The 18,408-nt window shown below is 37.3% G+C and overlaps 1 protein-coding gene across 2 annotated transcripts in view; it reads right to left on the bottom strand.

Moving 5' to 3' along the window:
• atp9b (ATPase phospholipid transporting 9B) overlaps positions 1–18,408 on the bottom strand; it is a 374,205-nt gene that overhangs the window by 51,696 nt on the left and 304,101 nt on the right. For both annotated transcript variants that reach the window (XM_072261618.1, XM_072261628.1), the window contains 3 exons: positions 14,225–14,470; positions 4,294–4,455; positions 2,805–2,897 (listed from right to left, as the gene is read on the bottom strand). In XM_072261618.1, the coding sequence (XP_072117719.1) occupies positions 2,805–2,897; positions 4,294–4,455; positions 14,225–14,470 (501 nt within the window). The remainder of the gene's footprint in view (positions 1–2,804; positions 2,898–4,293; positions 4,456–14,224; positions 14,471–18,408) is intronic.

Below are 18,408 nucleotides of genomic sequence, written 5' to 3'. Positions count from 1 at the left end.
AATTTTCTAGAGCATTGATATATCATACATCTTTAAGCTGTGTATATACGTGATTCTCTTCAAAGAAAGGGCAAGACTACAATATGCCATATACCACAAAACCAAACATTGTATTTAAACCTATTTCCATTGCTTGGGAAGTCAGTCAAAATACGTGTTACAAATGTGATTTGGGTGGTCACCTTGACTGAAAGGAATTTGAAATTGTGCAATCAAGTTGAGAGGCAACCATTATGGTTTGAGCAGGATTGATGAGCTGTTTGGAAAAGCCTACTAGCTCTGGCACGGTGCACTACAGTCCAGTGACCAGGGTTCAATCTTAACATCTTGCACTGTGTGGGGTTACCACTGTTTCTGAGACCACTTGGCTTTCCTCTGGGTACTCCAGTTTCCTCCGAAGTAGCAAATACATGCAGATTGGTAGATTAACTGCTGCCAGTGTACAGCTGAGTGGCAGAATCCAAGAAAAGTTGATAGGTCTATGATAGAATAGTCTGTGAGAGTCATGTCATCTGCAGAAATTCTCTGATGACTCAGCAATAGTTGGATGTATAAAAGGCGGACAGGAGGATGCATACATGGCCCTGGTGGAGGACTTTGTTAAATGGTGCAAGCTGAAACATTTACAGCTCAACATCAGTAAGACAAAGGAGATGGAAGACTCAGCCTGCACTGCTCCCTGTGACTACTGATGGTGAGGACCTACAAGTACCTGGGGATGCACCTGGATGACAGACTCGAGTGGAGCACTAACACAGAGACTGTGTACAAGGGCCAGAGACCTCTCTACTTCCTGAAGAGACTGAGGTCCTCCGGCGTATGCAGGCCTCTCCTTCACGTGTTCTACCAGTCTATTGTCACCAGTACAATCTTCTATTCGGTGGTGTGCTGGGGCAATGGCAATAATAAGGGTGATGCCAACAGGCTGAATAAACTGATCAGAAAGCCTGGCTCTGTTACAGGAGTCAAATTGGACACACTGGAGGCTGTGATAGAATACAGAAGATCCTGGCAATTCTGGATAATGCTTCTCACCCTCTGCATGCCACCTTGGCTGAACAGAGGAGCAGTTTTAGTAATATTAAGACAACTACACTGCTCCGAAGAGCTCTATATGAGGTCATTCTTACCCCCGGCCATTAGGCTCTATAATGAGTCAATCTATAGCAGGGGAAGTGATGACCCCCCCCCCCCCTCCTGTTAGACTGTTTGTGGTAACTTTTTTTTTTATTCTTTCTACTTCTCTTCTAATATTTATACCTGTGCACTTGTAATGCTACTGTAACACTGTAAATTCCTTTCGGGTCAATAAAGTATTTATCTAGTGTAGGATTGATGCAAATGGTTGGCAGGGATTTGGTGGGCTAGTGCTGTATCTTTCTACAACTATGACCTGCAATGAGTTATTCTCCTAATTTACTTTGTTTATAAGAATTTCTGGGCTTAATGCTACTCTGCTTTTAACAAATGGATATTACATTCAAGTGCCTAAATGAGTTTGGCCATGACATTTTAATGTAACTCCACAATATGCTGGAGGCTTAAACAAAATGTAAATAAAAGGACCTTTGGTTTGAACTGTGGAATACATGTGCTCAGAGACCTAGGAGGAGTGAGGACACAAATTATACATATTCTGTACAGGGAATGGTTTTTCTTAATTCTGTGTTCTCTAATGAAAAGGTTTCTTATAAATTAGAAAACCAGGTAAGAAACTAAACTCTAGAAATGTGACTGCACACCTCATCTTTTCATGTATTACACAGGAATCTGCCTCCAATTTGGTAGTCAAGAATTGTGTACACATCACCAGTTGTTTAGGGTGTCATACTGGAATTAAGGGCATGCAGTTGGGGGCGGTGGGAGTATGTCTGAGAGCTTCTGTGTAAAACTGGGCAGCCGTGAACAGAAGTGACACCAATTGCCTGCAGGTCCCCTCAGGTTACAATACGGTTGCATTGCTGAAAACTGTAACCTCAAAAGGTTTCAAGTTGGAACTGCAGATGTAAACTGACTTCTCTCATGGCATAATGTGTTTGAGAGATGGGTAATCCCATAGCTACAGATAGGCTGGAGAAGCATTTAACAAATTTAGCCAGAGTATATTTTGGGCTAATAATGATATTCTTTTGAAAGATTTTAGTGCACACAAGGTTTTAAATGCTATCGATGTTTCTAAGAACACTACTGCTGGCACGGATGTCGTGCCTCTGGACAGGATTCACAAAATGAACATCAACATGTTAACTATAATGGATTCGTTTTAGGGCTGATGTGGCAGGACTCCAGCTAGTGTCAAGAACAATCACCTGCAGCTTGGCAGCAGCCAGTAAAGCCATCCTACTGATCTCTCAAATGCTCACTCGTACGTAGGGACTGTAGACGAACCAGGCACTGGTAAGCTGAGAGGATCAGTACTTTCATCTTTACAGTTTTCCTTAAAAGGTTCTGCTGCTAACCAATAAGCAAGTGTACCCTTCAAATTAGAACTGCAGAAATGACCTCACACTCTCACTTCTCCAACTCAATGTTGTTGCTATCCCTGGTTTACATTCTCTTCCCCTTTAACAACCTGAGGGGTGATGCTGGTTGATCACAGCCCAAAGCTAGAAGTCCCTTTATCAATTAGCAGTCTGAAGATGCCTCATACATGTCCTAGCTTGCCAATCTAATTTAAATGAGAAAAAAGACCCATTATCGGGGGCATCTTGGGCCAATCAATCAGGCATCAGAATTTTCTCTGGACCTAGTTTGTATATCTTTCCTTGAGTGTTAATTCCCACCCCCTCTCCAATGGTACTTACCTCTTCTTCCAGCCAATCATTGTACTGCACAATGCTTGACATTGCCACATCCGCACCTTTCATGTAGAATGCAATTTCCCCCGAAGAATCATCCTAAAATTTAATGGAAATTCAGGGGAAAATTTATAAAAATACCAGAACATTCCCATTTTCTTCTCATGCTTTTCCTTCTCATCATTCTTCTCTGTCATTTATTAAAACCCCTGAATTCTGTGATATATTCACCTTCTCTCATTCAACATGAACCCAGAGCTTTGCCTCAGTTCAGAATTCTCTACCATTCCTAAAACTATAGCCTTGGTGTCATAATTTCCCGACCTGAAATTGAAACTTCAGTTTTAAACCAACATAGCCAATAGTTAATGGCTTTTTCTTCAGCAGACTAAATCTGAATCAGAACTAAACAGCATTTTACCAAGCTAAATGCCACCTTTATCATTTGTATGTTTCCAGATACGAGTTATATTTTGAGTTCAACAGATCTTTTTCTGTGCCAATATCGGACACCATTCCTATGATTTTCCCTATACTTGGTGTCATCAACAGATGCTATATGTCACAGTGTGTCAGAAATCACAAAAACATTAAAATTGGGAAAATGGAATGTTCATGCTTTGAGAATTAATCATGTTGGAAGGATTAAAACCTGATCTGCGTGCTTTTAGACACTGGTGCTTGCAACTTGTGGAAATGGCAGTGGCAGTACCTTGACCAACTTCCTCATGGAAAGATCTTCAATAGGGTATGGATGCAAACACTTCAAAACAGTCAATATTTTTTTCTAATCATATTTCTATCTTTTTTTGTGATTTAATCCTTCAAGAATCATATAAAGACACCGTAGTCTCTATACACTAGGGTTCAAAGAACTACTGGTAATAAGTAAATGTGTGGGAATGTAGCATTGGATTTGACGAACACAATCACTTGAATGTGTCAGGCATGAAACGCACATTTGAATTTGGGAGGAGAGTGGAATGAAAATTATTGAACAAAGGGCTTGGTACAGTTGAGTGTTAAAAATATTGTAATTCTGCCTAACAGCACGTCTTCAGAAGATTTTGACAATACTCTCAAGTGCAACACAAAGCAAGTATATCAATACTAATTTTGCAACCTGTGGGTGGACTCAAATGTGTACTTGTTTTATGACCATATTTTCTCCAAGTTTAGTAGTTTTCTCATTCACATTTCTAATTTACATCACATCTACAATCTTCAATTTGCAGGCGTTTCCATTACTTGAGTACTGAGAATTTATCTTACTTCTGCATTTACTACTGAATGCGTCATACATTTTACTTTTAGCTAGCTCAAGCCAGGAGAAGCCCAATGCACACAATGGGATTTCAGAAAGAGCCACCAGCAGTTGGCTTTGTTGACCAAAAACTGTAAGACCTTTATACCGAAGTAATTTACCATTTTAGTAGGGAAAGCATTTTATAAAACATTGGATTTATATTCAACTACAACAATTTATAAAACTCACTCTGACAATGATGCCCATTCTTTTGCTTTCAGATGTGAATGGAAAGACCTGTAGAATGATGAATGGAAGTATTTGTCCACCAGGGGTCTTCAGCTGCATAGACGACAGATCCCTGCTTACTAATGTCAGGCCCACACTCTGCGTCCACTGTACGAGAGCCACCTAAACAATGACCAAAGGTCAATTACTATTTTGTGTCTACAGCACTGAACACATGCACACAAAGGTCAAAGGTGATCTACTTTCTGATATCTAACCAGAGGTCAAATGTCTGAAAGCATATCAGTCAAGTGAAGAGAATTATACATCATGTGATAGTACAGAATAAACAACATTCTTTTAGAGCAAGTAATGAGTTTAAGAGAACAGATTAAGAGAACATAAAACAAACTTGACTTAAACACTGATAACTAAAAGAAAGGCTTAGAGAATATAAAAGACATCAATTGCTGTTTGATATTACAAGTTGGCTAAAAATGTACCAAACTAAAAATAAGTTTCCCCATTTTTTGAATTGTTTTGCTGATATCTACTACATCTGGCATTTTAATTATATCACTCACATTTTGTCAGGTTAGACAGGGAAAGGAGATGATCTCAGTGATCACATGTTAAATCTAACATGGTGTTGATGACAACAGTGTAAATTCATAGCCATGTCAACTGGAAACATAAGCAGGATGTTGCACAAGATCGATTAGCAGCCTATCAAAATACCAGGACGGGTCTCAGGTTTCCGATTATAACTAAACATATTTACCATAATTAAAACTGAAAAGCATGCATTAAAACTGCTTGCTACTTAACATGTCTGAACTAATGCGATTATCTTTATGAATGGTCCACTTTATATGTCTTTGCTTCTAAAGCAGTGTTTTTGCAAACTGCAACTAAATATGACAAGGTTAGAATTTTAAGCTTTTCTTTCTAATAATTTAATCACTCTCTACAATCTAAAGTAGCATTTCTGCCCCACATTAATCAAGCTGAAGGCCCTTGGATTTTTTTTAAAGATTTTCACCTATTATGTAACTTGCTAACTGGGTAGGTTGAAAAAATCATTTTTGTACACTCATTTACTCATTTAAAAGTTAGTCATTAAAATCATTGTAATTACAATACTATAATTTTTTGTGGTAGAATAACCTTGCACAGGATTTTGTCAGCTGCAAATGATTCAATACTCAAAGATTCATTTCCAATTTGTTCTATGAAAGGTTGCTATTACAACTTGCCCTGTAAATTGTATCTCTGCTAATACACTATCATTTACTGTTATGTCCCATTGTACTAAAGGATAAAGTATGCTATATTTGGTGAATCACATCTGTTTATTATTGAATCTCTGGTTTAACAGGCTGTCTGAATTCGCAGTTTTCACAATAGTTATCGAAGTGTGTATTACCTGTCTAAGAGAACCTGTATCACCCTATTGTAAGTCTATAATTGCCTGGTTAGCATATAGTATATAGGACAAACAGTTCAAGTCAATATATACACAAATGATAAGATTTACCAGAAAACAGAGAAAATACCATTTGTGAACAATATTCCTCTAAACAATGCGGTAAATCATCTTCCTATGCTGAAATCAGTCAGCAATAGACAACTAACCAAAGGTGCTCTTTTGTTTAGGGATTAATGAAGCAGGGCTACTTTCAAATATATTACCTTTGCACAAATAGACAGAATAATTTGACTGAAATTTGACAGGAAACCTAGAAACCCAATAAAGAGGAGGAACCTGTCACTACTACCTGTCTTCCCTATACTTGCACAGTTTCTGGAAGGATCGGCAGGATCCTGAAGAAATACTGGATCAATATCATCCAGACACCTGTAAGGAAGCTCAAATCACAGCTTATGGGGGTCAAAGATGACCTGGGTTGGCTGGCATTTACAGGATTCCCTGTGAATGTGGAGCAGCGTATATCGGCCAGACAGGACACATGGTGAAAACCTGCATTAAGGAGCACAGGAGGTGTGTCCGTTTGGGTTACCTGGAGAAATCGCGGTTACAGAACATTGACTTCACAATGGCCATATGATTGACATTGACGGCACAAAACTACTGTGCTGCGCCAATGATTTTTGGGACCATCTGGTGAAGGAAGCCATTGAGATAAAACTAGAGGAAAAGATTTTTAACAAAGGCGAAGCTTCCACTCTAAATAAGAACTGGAATCCGATTGTAAACTAGGTGGGACAGCGGAAACCTGAATGGATGAGGACTAACCAATACAGAGGGACGGACGCCGGTGGTATAAATACCACTGAACCAGACATGCCCAGGCATCGTCCCTGATGAAAATGGTAGAGTTGGTCATTGAAATGTCAGTTAAAATTGATATCTGTACCTGGCTGGAAGCCCGGAAAGAGTTTATTCATCATATATGCCAGGAAAGCACTAGATCCTTTACAGTGTCCTTATCAATATTAAGTAATTTGCATATGAAAATATTCATCTAAAATACAACTCAGTTATGCTATATTTATTCCTTTAACACTGTGTTCGGCCCTGCTCCCCGGATATCAGTGACAGTGATTATTTTCAACAGCTAGCCCTTCGGAAAAGAATCACGTCCAGGTCAGACCAGGGAGGTGGCAGGTCCTTGACTGAAAGGCATTACTGAACCAGTTGGGTGTTTACAATAACTGTTCATTAGTTTTTTTTCCCCCTGGTATTAGTTCATCAAATACCAGCTTCATTGAATTCAATTGCACAGCTTGCCATGACAGAATTTTTGGAACTCTTTAATGACTACAACTGTATCCTTATGAGTCTCCATAGCATCATTAATGGGAATCAGAGAATGCAGTGTTCAATAATGACAGGAGCATTATACTAAGAAACATGCGTGATCACCACTGGCAATAATAATCACATCTTCCAAGGACAGCTTCCCAACTACCCTGACACACACTCATTTATATGCTCTAACTTGTTTACCTTTTGCAGAGCTGTTCCAGACTTTAATTTGTTTCTCTTGCATGACATGCTCCCTGACTATCACCATCTACACTCTATTCCTGCATCACTTTGAAGCAAGCTTGCTTGGAGCATCTAGGTCTTTTTGAAGACTATGCAGGGCTGTTGGAGGTGTGAACCAGAATCAGAGACAAGCATTTCCGGAGTTGGTACACAGCAAAAATCAAAGGAAAATTCAGAATAGAAGAGATAGACTTCGCAACTGGGAGAGTGGTAAAAGAACGTCTATGCATCTAAGAATGGATAAGGTGTAAAGGGAAAGAACAGGGGAGTTCTTTCTTGCAATACTGTAGGCTCAGTGTGCGCTCTGAATTACCTGAACACCAAAATTGCTACTACAGTATAATCCATCTTCCCCATCACCTGGTCTCACCTACCATCACGTGCCAGCTTCTACTCCTCCCCCTCCCCCACCTTCCTACTCTGGCTTCTGTTCCCTTCCTTTCTTAGTCTTCATGAAGGTTCTCGATCTGAAATATTGACTGTGTATTTCTCTCCATTGATACTGCCTAACTTGCTGAGTTTCTTCAGCATTTGGTGTATTACTCCAAGACATTTACAACTTTATCTGGCTCTGAGCGGGTGGCATGCTTACTTAATAAACTGAAATCTGGGAATTAATTAGGAAAATAATCATTTATAATATAATTAGATTCGCTGCATGAATTCAAGAACAGTAAAGGAAAACCAGTAGAGGATGTTTGAAAACTATCGATAAGATGACAAGAAGGAATGATGTGATTCACTGAGAGGAGGAATCGGCAAACTGACCCACAAGCGAATAATGGAATGTATTTAAATTCATGAGGAACAAATCAAATATATTTGTGTCTTGAGGAAGGTCTTCAAAAGGGATAAGGGATAGATAGGGAAGGAATTCCAGAGGATGGGGCCTAGTTGACTGCAGTGTAAGGTTAAAATGGGGAAAGAAATTGACACAGAAAATCTGGTGGTGGGATGGGGGGAAAATGAAAGATTGTAGGGTTGATAGTGGTTTGAGATGAGAACCGCAAAAAGCAGGGATCTAAAAGACCCAAGAAAATTGAAAAGGGAGGTATTCTATTACCCATATTCCAGTTGTGGATTTTCTATACAAGATTAATGCCGAAAGGAGTATGTGTTGATGTGATGTTCCGATAACTCATGTCAGTGTGTTCTGGTTATGAGGCCCACCATCCACTTGTCTATCTTGGGACAATGAGAAGTCAAAATTGCGGCTTCAAATTTCAGTGAGCTGTGGAATACTAGGAATTGATGTGACAATTGACATAAAATAGGATTAAAATTGCAAACAGTTGAGTAAATAAAAACAATATAACTTCATCGCAAAGGAAGCCCCTCATTCAGGCACTCATGTTAGAACAATTTATATTTTACGAAATATTAATCTATGGCTTTCAGATTCTGATTGATCCAAATAATTGACTTTTTTAATTCCAAGGCTACTTTAAAATAGTGACATTATTTTTAGAAACAGATTTTGGGAAAACAGAAAATGAAAAGTGTTATTTTCATTTTTACAGATGAAAGTTTTATTTTCAGATATGGTTTTAAGGGGGAAGGTGATATTACAATCTTCCCCAGAAACAGAACTTTAAATGTTTTTTTGCATTGATAATGCACGTTTGAAGAAGTTATTTTTTACTTAATATCACAAAGAGAAAAACATTCCTTCTGCTTCAAACACCTTTTTAATGTTTAAGGGATTCAATTCTTGATCATTAATTACAGGAAAAAATTTAACAATTTGGCTATTTTATATCTGCCACTTAATTTTGACATTTAATCCGTTGTCATTAACCACTTTCTAAAGATTTTATTCCATGGTACCTTACTTAACTAATAAACACATCGAAGTCACAAATGTACAATTAGGTTAATTGTCTGTGCACAGCCATTAGACAAGTTTCACAGGATGCCAATCAAAAGTGGCCAATTTTTCGTTCTGCCATGCACAGCTAGTGAAGTGAGAGGAACTTCACTGCCCCTTCTCAGGTCAGAATTGGGCAAACTGATTAGGGAATCGGAACCTGCCTTTCTTCACTCAAAGTGAACCAGTATGTAAGTGGTAAATTAATTTACAAAAATGATTTCTTCTAGCCAATATCTTTACTTCCCATCTTCGAAATACTGTTGAACATTTCCCAACTGATTTATGCCTTACACGTACAATGCCTCTGCTATATTTACTCAACTGCCCTCAGTCAGAATCAGATTTATTATCACCGGCATGTGACGTGAAATTTGTTAACTTAGCAGCAGCTGTTCAATGCAATACATAATCTAGCAAAGAAAAAATAATAATAATAATAAAAAACAAGTAAATCAATTACAATATTGAATAGATTTAAAAAATGCCCCAAAACAGAAAAAGTGTATATTAAAAAAAAGAGTGAGGTAGTAGCCAAAGATTCAATGTCCATTTAGGAATCAGATGGCAGAGGGGAAGAAGCTGTTACTGAATCGCTGAGTGTGTGCCTTCAGGCTTCTGTATCTCCAACCTGATGGTAACAGTGAGAAAAGGGCATGCCCTCAGTGCTGGAGGACCTTAATAATGGTCCTTCGAATTCTGACTAAAATTTGGAGAGAGAATTCCAAACACTTACATATAGAGCACAGTGGAGTACAGCACAGGAACAAGCCATTCAGCCCACAATGTGGTGCCAAACCAGCTAAAAGCAAACCAAAAAGCACCCAGACACTAATCCCTCCTTCCTACACCATGACCATATCCTTCCATCTTCCGTACATTGATGCACCTATCCAAACGTCTCTTAAAAGCCTCTAATTTGCTCTGTCACCATTCCAGGCATATAAAATCATTTAAATTATTTGAGTGGCTTGTAATATTACATTTGCATATTAAATCAACATTGAAATATCAATTTCAAGTTTAGAGATGCTCATGTATAAAAAGAAATATCTTCATTTACCAACCGATATTTAAAATTTCAGGTTTTGACACCAGACAGGTACACAGAAAGATGGATATCCTTAAATCATTAATTGCTAAACATTTTGCAGCAACTCCCATATACTGGAAGATGGAATACACTGGATGGTTACTTTATTGCAGCTTTACAAAATGAATTGAGGCTCTTATGGACAGACAAGTGGTATTGTGTACTGATTGATAAAGAAAACCTCTCAATTCACAACCAGGTTAGCATCAAATATGCTGCTGGGATAACAAAATGAACTAAGTAAATTGTCCAAGAGATGCAAAGTGCTTACTTATCTACTTTAATACACAGTTGTGAAACATTAATACTCTTTAATTGCAACTAGTATAGCAGGTATTAACAATTTAAACCACTATTTAGTGCCTGTTCCCTTTCAATTTTGTGCCAACTTGTTTTGAATAGAAAAAGGTGTCTTCCTGTAATACATTTTATGTCTTGAGAAAAATAATTAAAATAATTTTTACCAGAAATCACTAAAATTTATCAACAGTAATTTGTTACAAGGACCAAGAATATCAAAAACATATTGCAAGACATTGAGATAAATGAAAGCAAAAGTTATTAAAACAAATACATTTCTATCTTCCACTAAAAAATGAGGTTTACAAGAACACTTCAATGATTTACAGTTAAACACTTTCATAGCAAAACACCAGCGGTATATTAGTTTTTAGTGTGCACCCTGTACCAGCTATTATCTGTGCAACTAAAATTAATCACTAATGGTGTCCATTTTTCCACATGTTTTACTGAACTGAGTATATATAGATTTAGTACAGACACATCTTATACGAAACTGAGGTTTCGGTCTAAACACACTCAAAAAACACAAACATAGTTTTTAAGAAAGTCAGATTCTTATTCACAATCACGCAAACAAAAACCATCGATTAAATGCCCTGATTGGCACTAATACCATAGGCATTTGACCATAATGCAAACACACTTATAAAAATAGTATTTTTATACATAATCTAACAACACAATTAAGATTTTGGAAAGCCTAATATCACTCTTTACATGATAAATTACTATTTTATGAGAATAAACAGCCACTAAATATCATGACCAATCATTCCCCTTTGACCAGGGATCAGAGGTTTTCAGAGGCACTGTTCAAAGTATGCCCTTGTATTACTAGGCTTGTGACCTTTGTACTTCATCAGACTATTCACTTAGTTTATCTCCATTTATGCTTGCCCTTTACATTAGGTCAGTGTACCTGTCTAACAGAAAATGATGATGAATTTTACTTAAGCGACACACATCAAAGTTGCTGGTGAACGCAGCAGGCCAGGCAGCATCTCTAGGAAGAGGTGCAGTCGAAGAAGGGTCCTGACGAAGGGTCTCGGCCTGAAACGTCGACTGCACCTCTTCCTAGAGATGCTGCCTGGCCTGCTGCGTTCACCAGCAACTTTGATGTGTGTTGCTTGAATTTCCAGCACCTGCAGAATTCCTGTTGTTTATGAATTTTACTTAGGGGGTATATAGTCATGTCTATAAAGCTCAACTTTAATATTGCTTATCCTCAACATTTTTGTGAACATCGCATGTGCAATTTATAATAGTGTACTACAGCAGTATCTATATTTGCACAACAAAATGAAACATTGAGAACTAATCACCACAACTACAAAAGCAATGAGATTTATCATTAGAGAAGAGTGTGACTCCAAATTCAGAGACACGTAATTAATGTACTCAACAGATATATACGGAAAACATTTATATTAAAAAAATTAGAGGATAAGCATTAAACTATAAAAAGCTCATTCATGTGCACTCACTTTTGCTTTTTGGGAGCTTGAATAATCTGAATAATTTAGAAGTTAAAAGATATGAGTGTAACTCTGGCCTTTTATGAACATAAAATGGAAATGAGAAAAAAAAACAAGAATAATTCTTAATAATTTTCTCACGTGGATTGAAGTAAAAATTATTGTCATACATTGGTATCAAAGATAGAACAATTCCCACTTGTTTACCTCAACATACTTCCTGTGTTTAATCTCACAACTGTATTATCAGTATCAAATTTTGAAGTTTGCACTTAAGCATTTTCAAATAGTCAAAGTTTTAAAAATAAACGGAATCTAAAAAGGCACACAAAAATTCCAGTATTTCATTTATAAATCATAACAATAGACAGAACATAAAACAGTACAGTACAGGACCAGGCCCTTCAGCCCATGATGCTGTGCTGAAATAACTAAACTAGTTAAACACTTAAATGAATCCTTTTTGCCTGAACAAAGTGTGCCTAAGAGCCTCTTAAATGACAATGTTTACCTCCATTCTCACCACCCCAATCAGAGGATTCCAAACATCCACCACTGTGAAAGAAAAACTTGTCCTGCACATCTCCTTTGATCTCCCGCCTCCCCATCAACTTAAATGTACATCCTCTATTATAAGACATTTCAACCCTAGGAGAAAGATACCAGTTGTCTACTCTATCCATGCTTTCCACAATCTTATAAACTTCTACCAGGTCTTCCCCTCAACCTCTGCCGTTCCAGAGAAAACAGCCCAATCATTCCCAACAGCAAGCGCCTTCTAATCCAGACAGCATCCAAAGCTTCCACATCGTCCCTTTAATGTAATGAGCAGAAATGAATGTAATACTCGAGAGTAACTCAGATATACTGATTATAACAACGATACTCTGGTTAGTGACATTTGTACCTACAGCAACCTTTATCTTTTCTATATTTTGATGTCTCTTTATTGGCTCAAACCTAACCCTCATTTCTGACTTCACTATTTTTGCTACCCCTAAACTGGTAAGAACATTCTCATCTGTAATACTCACTAACTCGCAAAACAAATCTCAGAAACTGCTTATGGTTGAAATTTCCTATTGTTAGCTGCAATGTTAGGGCAGAGCAAGGAGAAAAATATGTGAGTTAAGAATCACCGAAGAAAATGGGTGACTCAGAATGAGGCATTTAAAACCTTGAAACTGAAATGTGAGTGACACAGATAAAAAAAAAGTGAACTAAAAGCTGGAAGGAAAACAATTAAAATGACCTGCACAAGGGAAAATAATTTAGAAAAGTACAGATGAGAAAGCAGATGAACGCAAGAAAAACAGCCAATCATTGTGCACATTGTGATTCTGGAAGGCAAAAGGGACAGGTACAACTTACTTTGGATAAAGCATCTTTTTTCACTTAAAGGGCACAATTTCAAATTATTCCTAAACCTTGCACTGATTTACAAAAATACTGAGCATAAATTCATTTACTATATACTTCAAACAAAGAAGCAAAGCTCTGCCTGCCTTGAGAAAGTAGCAGATGAATCAAAATGTAAATTTATGCCAACCAGAAGGCATTGTATACAAACCAAGGGGTAGGTTTACAATACTGAAAGGATTTAGTTGCACCTAAGGCTCATGCAGATTGTCAGTTGTTCCTCAGTCAACGTGGAAATAAAAAGAGTGCCACTGGTTTCTCTGTTTAGAGATAATACTGCTTACTTGGAAAAACCTCATTCGGCCAACACTGAATGATTTAAAAGGGAGACATCAATTGAACAATTTTGCTAAATAAAGCTCTGGGGCACAATAGTAAAAGCAGTTTTCTTCAATAAAATATGCTTTTAGAATGGTGCTTCAGTGATTGCAAAACACTGGCAACATCCATCATTCAAAGTACAAAAATATTCAATGAGATAAACAATGATCCACTTAGATTCTTTTTCCTTGGCCTGCACTGTATGTAATTCACTGTATGCTACATTAATACGGCTCACTTAAATTATGAAAGTTTTTTTTAAATCTTACTTTCAACACAAGAACACACATTGCAAATTACTATTTAGTCATCCAGTTACAATTTAATTTACTTTACTTTCCTTTCCTTCAAAAAAAAATAAGATTTATACAAGTGAACATGAGCCAGTGACAGATTTTAAATGGCAGACATATCCAATATCACAATATTTTCCCAATTTTAAAAAACAAAAAAAAACTGACCTCATCAGGACTGGAGGCTTGGTATGTGCGGTTTTCATCGCTGAAATCCTGATCGGCCTCAGCATATTCTGTTTCTCCACGTGATTCATAGACAGGTGTAACATTGTGGCAAAGTGCAATGGCTTTTACAGCTTCATGGATACGGCTGTGGACTGACTTGCGAACTTTTGGAGCAGATAAAGTGGTTTTACTTGATGGGGTGTTGCTGGTGTTACTTCCTGTCATGTGGCTATGTGAACTGTTGCCCTTAAATAAAACAGAAGTCAAATTTTCCCATTTTATTTCCAGATAAAAAAATTATTTTACAATGCAGTGGCCTGGTCGATTTGGCACACTGATGCTAAGCTGTCACACGAGGGTGGGTGGTGTATGGAAGACAAAAAAGTGTATGGTAACATTTAATTCATGCAAAACACTGGCAACATCCATCATTCAAAGTACAAAATTATTTTACAATGCAGTGGCCTGGTCGATTTGGCACACTGATGCTAAGCTGTCACACGAGGGTGGGTGGTGTATGGAAGACAAAAAAGTGTATGGTCGCCTGAAACGTCGACTGTACCTCTTCCTAGAGATGCTGCCTGGCCTGCTGAGTTCACCAGCAACTTTGATGTGTGTTATCAGAATAGTTATATATGGTAGATCTTGATGTCTTGATTTTGATAAAATGCTGTTAAATGAACATTCTGTAACTGACTACAAAAATAATTTAAGTAATTTCCCCCTCCTTTTCGTTGGATGGCCTCAAAAATCAGAGGCAACCCACAACTTATTATCAGTTCTCAGTGTACGAGGTAAATAATTACATTTACAAAAAAAAGCATCTACCTTGATGCAAGCATTAGATAGATTTTTACATAGTAGGGGAATAAAGGGTTATGGGGAAAAGGCAGGTAGATGGAGCTGAGTTTACAGACAGATCAGCCATGATCTTACTGAATGGCGGGGCAGGCTCGACGGGCCGGATGGACTACTCCTGCTCCTATTTCTTATGGTCTTATGTTCATTGCAAATTATTTTCCAACTACCTGCCAAGTTTAAAAGCTTGACAACAGCACAACTGAAGTACTAAAAGTTTGATAATATCGTGTCAGGATTACTAGCATTGCACAGATTTTACATAACACATTTGAAATGAGCATCTTCCCTTTTTCTAGAATAATTATATCCAGTTTTACTATTTATTTTTCTCATTTTATTATAAATTTCCTCTAAAACTGAAATACAGGATGAAGCATCATTTTCAAATTTGATTTGTAAAGGCATGTTTGTGATCAGGATTACAGTTCCTGTGCTTTAAGAACAAGTAAATACGACTCCCAAGAGTTTTATAGCATATTTTTTTTAAAGAACGGAAGATTGGTAGCTACAGTGGAGCCTAACGGGGCCATTAACTTTCAGTCAAGAGTAACATTAATTTAAATTTGACCACATTCTGTAGAAACAAATATATATACATACACACACACATATATACACACACACACACACGCGCGCATTTGCAAATTTTGCAGGGGAAGGAAAATAAAAGTAATCAGCAGAGATTGGAATTAACACCTCATCAAAAGGCACAGCAAGTTTTACAGTTAATATACCTCCCACCACCTCATTGAAACAGCATTATAACATGAATTTTTTTTAGAGAAAGTGAATATTTTAATAAATAGCATTATATGCAAATGTTAAAATGTCAGTGAAAATCTCAAATATTATACCCAAGTATATGCATCCCTATTTAACAAACAAGTCCTTATCTTCCTTGTCGACATAAAATACACAACAGGCCAAAATAACATAAATGACACAACCTCTGTATCTCCTTTGTCACATTAGATTGTTGGAGTCATGCTGCGCCTTTTACAAGCACCGACTCTGCACTGTCATGCATATAAGCTCCAATAAGATCCAGCTGCTTCTGACAGAATTTATCTCCTCCAGTGAAGCAGATCATTTTCCATTATTAACCTCCTACCCAGTGAAGGCCTTCAGGCCAGGATGTGAAATGACATACATCTCTGATCCCACCATCTCTATCAACCAGTTTTCTGTTAACTTTAAGTTGACCTTACTTCATTCCATTTTAACCAGTCTCTTGTTGCCTGGGTGTGCTAAATTACTGAACCATGAACTTTCTGCCCATCAAATTACAGTGTTGCCTAATAAAAGGTTTAACTTTTTATTTATCTGACAGCTTCTTCAGTTTCAGGATAAGGCTGCATTTGTATTCTTCCAACACCAATGCTACTCCAACAGCAAATAAATTAAGCTTGTTTACTCACCCTGCATGGTTATGTGTATTGATGCTGGTATAATTTAATTTCAAACAAATTCCATTAAAGATTATGCCCTGTGTCACAAAATGTTTCTAGTGGGGAAATATAATAAATTTACTATAGATTTGTATTATATCATTGTAGATCTATTAGACTATCATATTTATATAAAAATGTGATGCTAAATTCAATGCCACATCAAAATTGCCAACTGCTGCTAACGGTTTGGCAATTCTAATTAATTATATTAGAGACAGCCTATATCAGTTGTTCTTTTCAAATATATCCAGAAAATAGTGCATACACCTCTTCAATTAATTTCTACTTCAAAAATAGTAAAACCCCAACTAAAAGAGGAATTGCTTTATATCTTGTTATATGAAGACATTTCTCTGTACTTCCAGCTGCAAATACTTGAAAAGTTACATTTACATCACAGCTTTCAAGATCTCTAGACACCCAAGGCACTTCACAATGATTTAAGTAAAATGCAAAATAAGCATCACCTAGGCACATCTATCTCCCTTCTCGCCTACTGAGAACACAAGTTGAAAATAAGCCAGTGAATGAAGGTTCTCGCTAGTTCAGGAGCCCGATGGTCATAGGGTGGTAACTGCTCCTGAACCTTGAGGTTTGGGACCAAAGGCTTCTATACCACTTGCCCAAGACAGCATGGCCTGGATGGTGGGTATTATTGATGGTGGATGCTGCATTCTTATAGAAGCTATGTAAATTTTCTCAATGGTGGGGAGGGCTTTGCCTGTGATAGACTGGGTTCTGTCCATCACTTTCTGTAGTCTCTTCCATTCCAGGGCTTAGGTATTTTCATACCAGACCATGATGCAACAAGTTATTGCTCATCTAGAAGCAAGCTCTAATACATGCATAGGCCAAGGTCTGCTGGTCAATGTTAATCTTTGTGATGTCCTAGGTTTTAGCTACAGCCAATCTGTCAACTAGATGAATTTGAGTGAGAAAGAGATTTCTGCATGACAGAGAATGCTTGAGGTTCACAGGCAGTGGGTGGATACCAATCCGATCCAATGTGCTACCCCATGAATAATCACAAAACTGGAGGATATTTCTGGAAAAAAGTGACTTATTCTTTAGAACATTGTGCTTGGATACGTGGACTTAAAACAAGCGGCCAATTATTTGTTAGGGGTGTGTTGCAAGAATGTATTCATGCCTGTTTTGGAGAGATAAATGACTGAAAATTTGGACATTTAAGTGTGTATGTATAAAGGATGCATTTTTGACTGTGGTTTGATCAACTTGTGAGGCAGGGTTTTGGTTAGGGAATGTGGATTAGAGCCAAGCAGTAAATATTAATTGGCATGAACAGAAGTAGAAAATTATAAATAATCAATGGCATTCAGTGCTTAAATTTTTTTGTATTGACAATTTTTTTAAAAATTGGCACAACAATTTCTTCATTAAATACATCAGCTTCTGCAGATATTCTGGGCTTCATTATATACTTGCTATAAAACTGACAAAGTTTTTCTGCTAAAATATCAAAAGCATATAATTGACAAAACTTCAACTTTAAGATTCTCAACAGATGGCGACCTAAAGAAGAAAGAGAAAATTATTATTGGACAAAAAAAGTCCCGTAGCTTGACAGCAGTTTGATTTTGGGACATCAAAGCCAGTCGACATTTAAGACAAGTGAAAAACGTTTTAACATAGTTATCAGTGGAACACATGAATAGGAGCAATAAAGGCCACCTGATTCTCCAGCCTGCCCGTTAGTGTATAGGATCATGGCTTATCAGTCCCAGACCCCCTACGTGCCAGATCCTCAAAGCTCTCAATTGCTTATCTTTCAAAAAATTACCCATCTCCATTTGAAATACTTTTATTGATTTAGCCTCCATAATCCTGGTGTTAAGAATTCCAAATATTTCA

Source organism: Mobula birostris, chromosome 1, assembly GCF_030028105.1.
Source record: "Mobula birostris isolate sMobBir1 chromosome 1, sMobBir1.hap1, whole genome shotgun sequence".
Taxonomy (NCBI): Eukaryota; Metazoa; Chordata; class Chondrichthyes; order Myliobatiformes; family Myliobatidae; genus Mobula; species Mobula birostris.
Note: the sequence above shows the minus strand (reverse complement) of the source record. Positions and strands in the feature narration are given on the sequence as shown.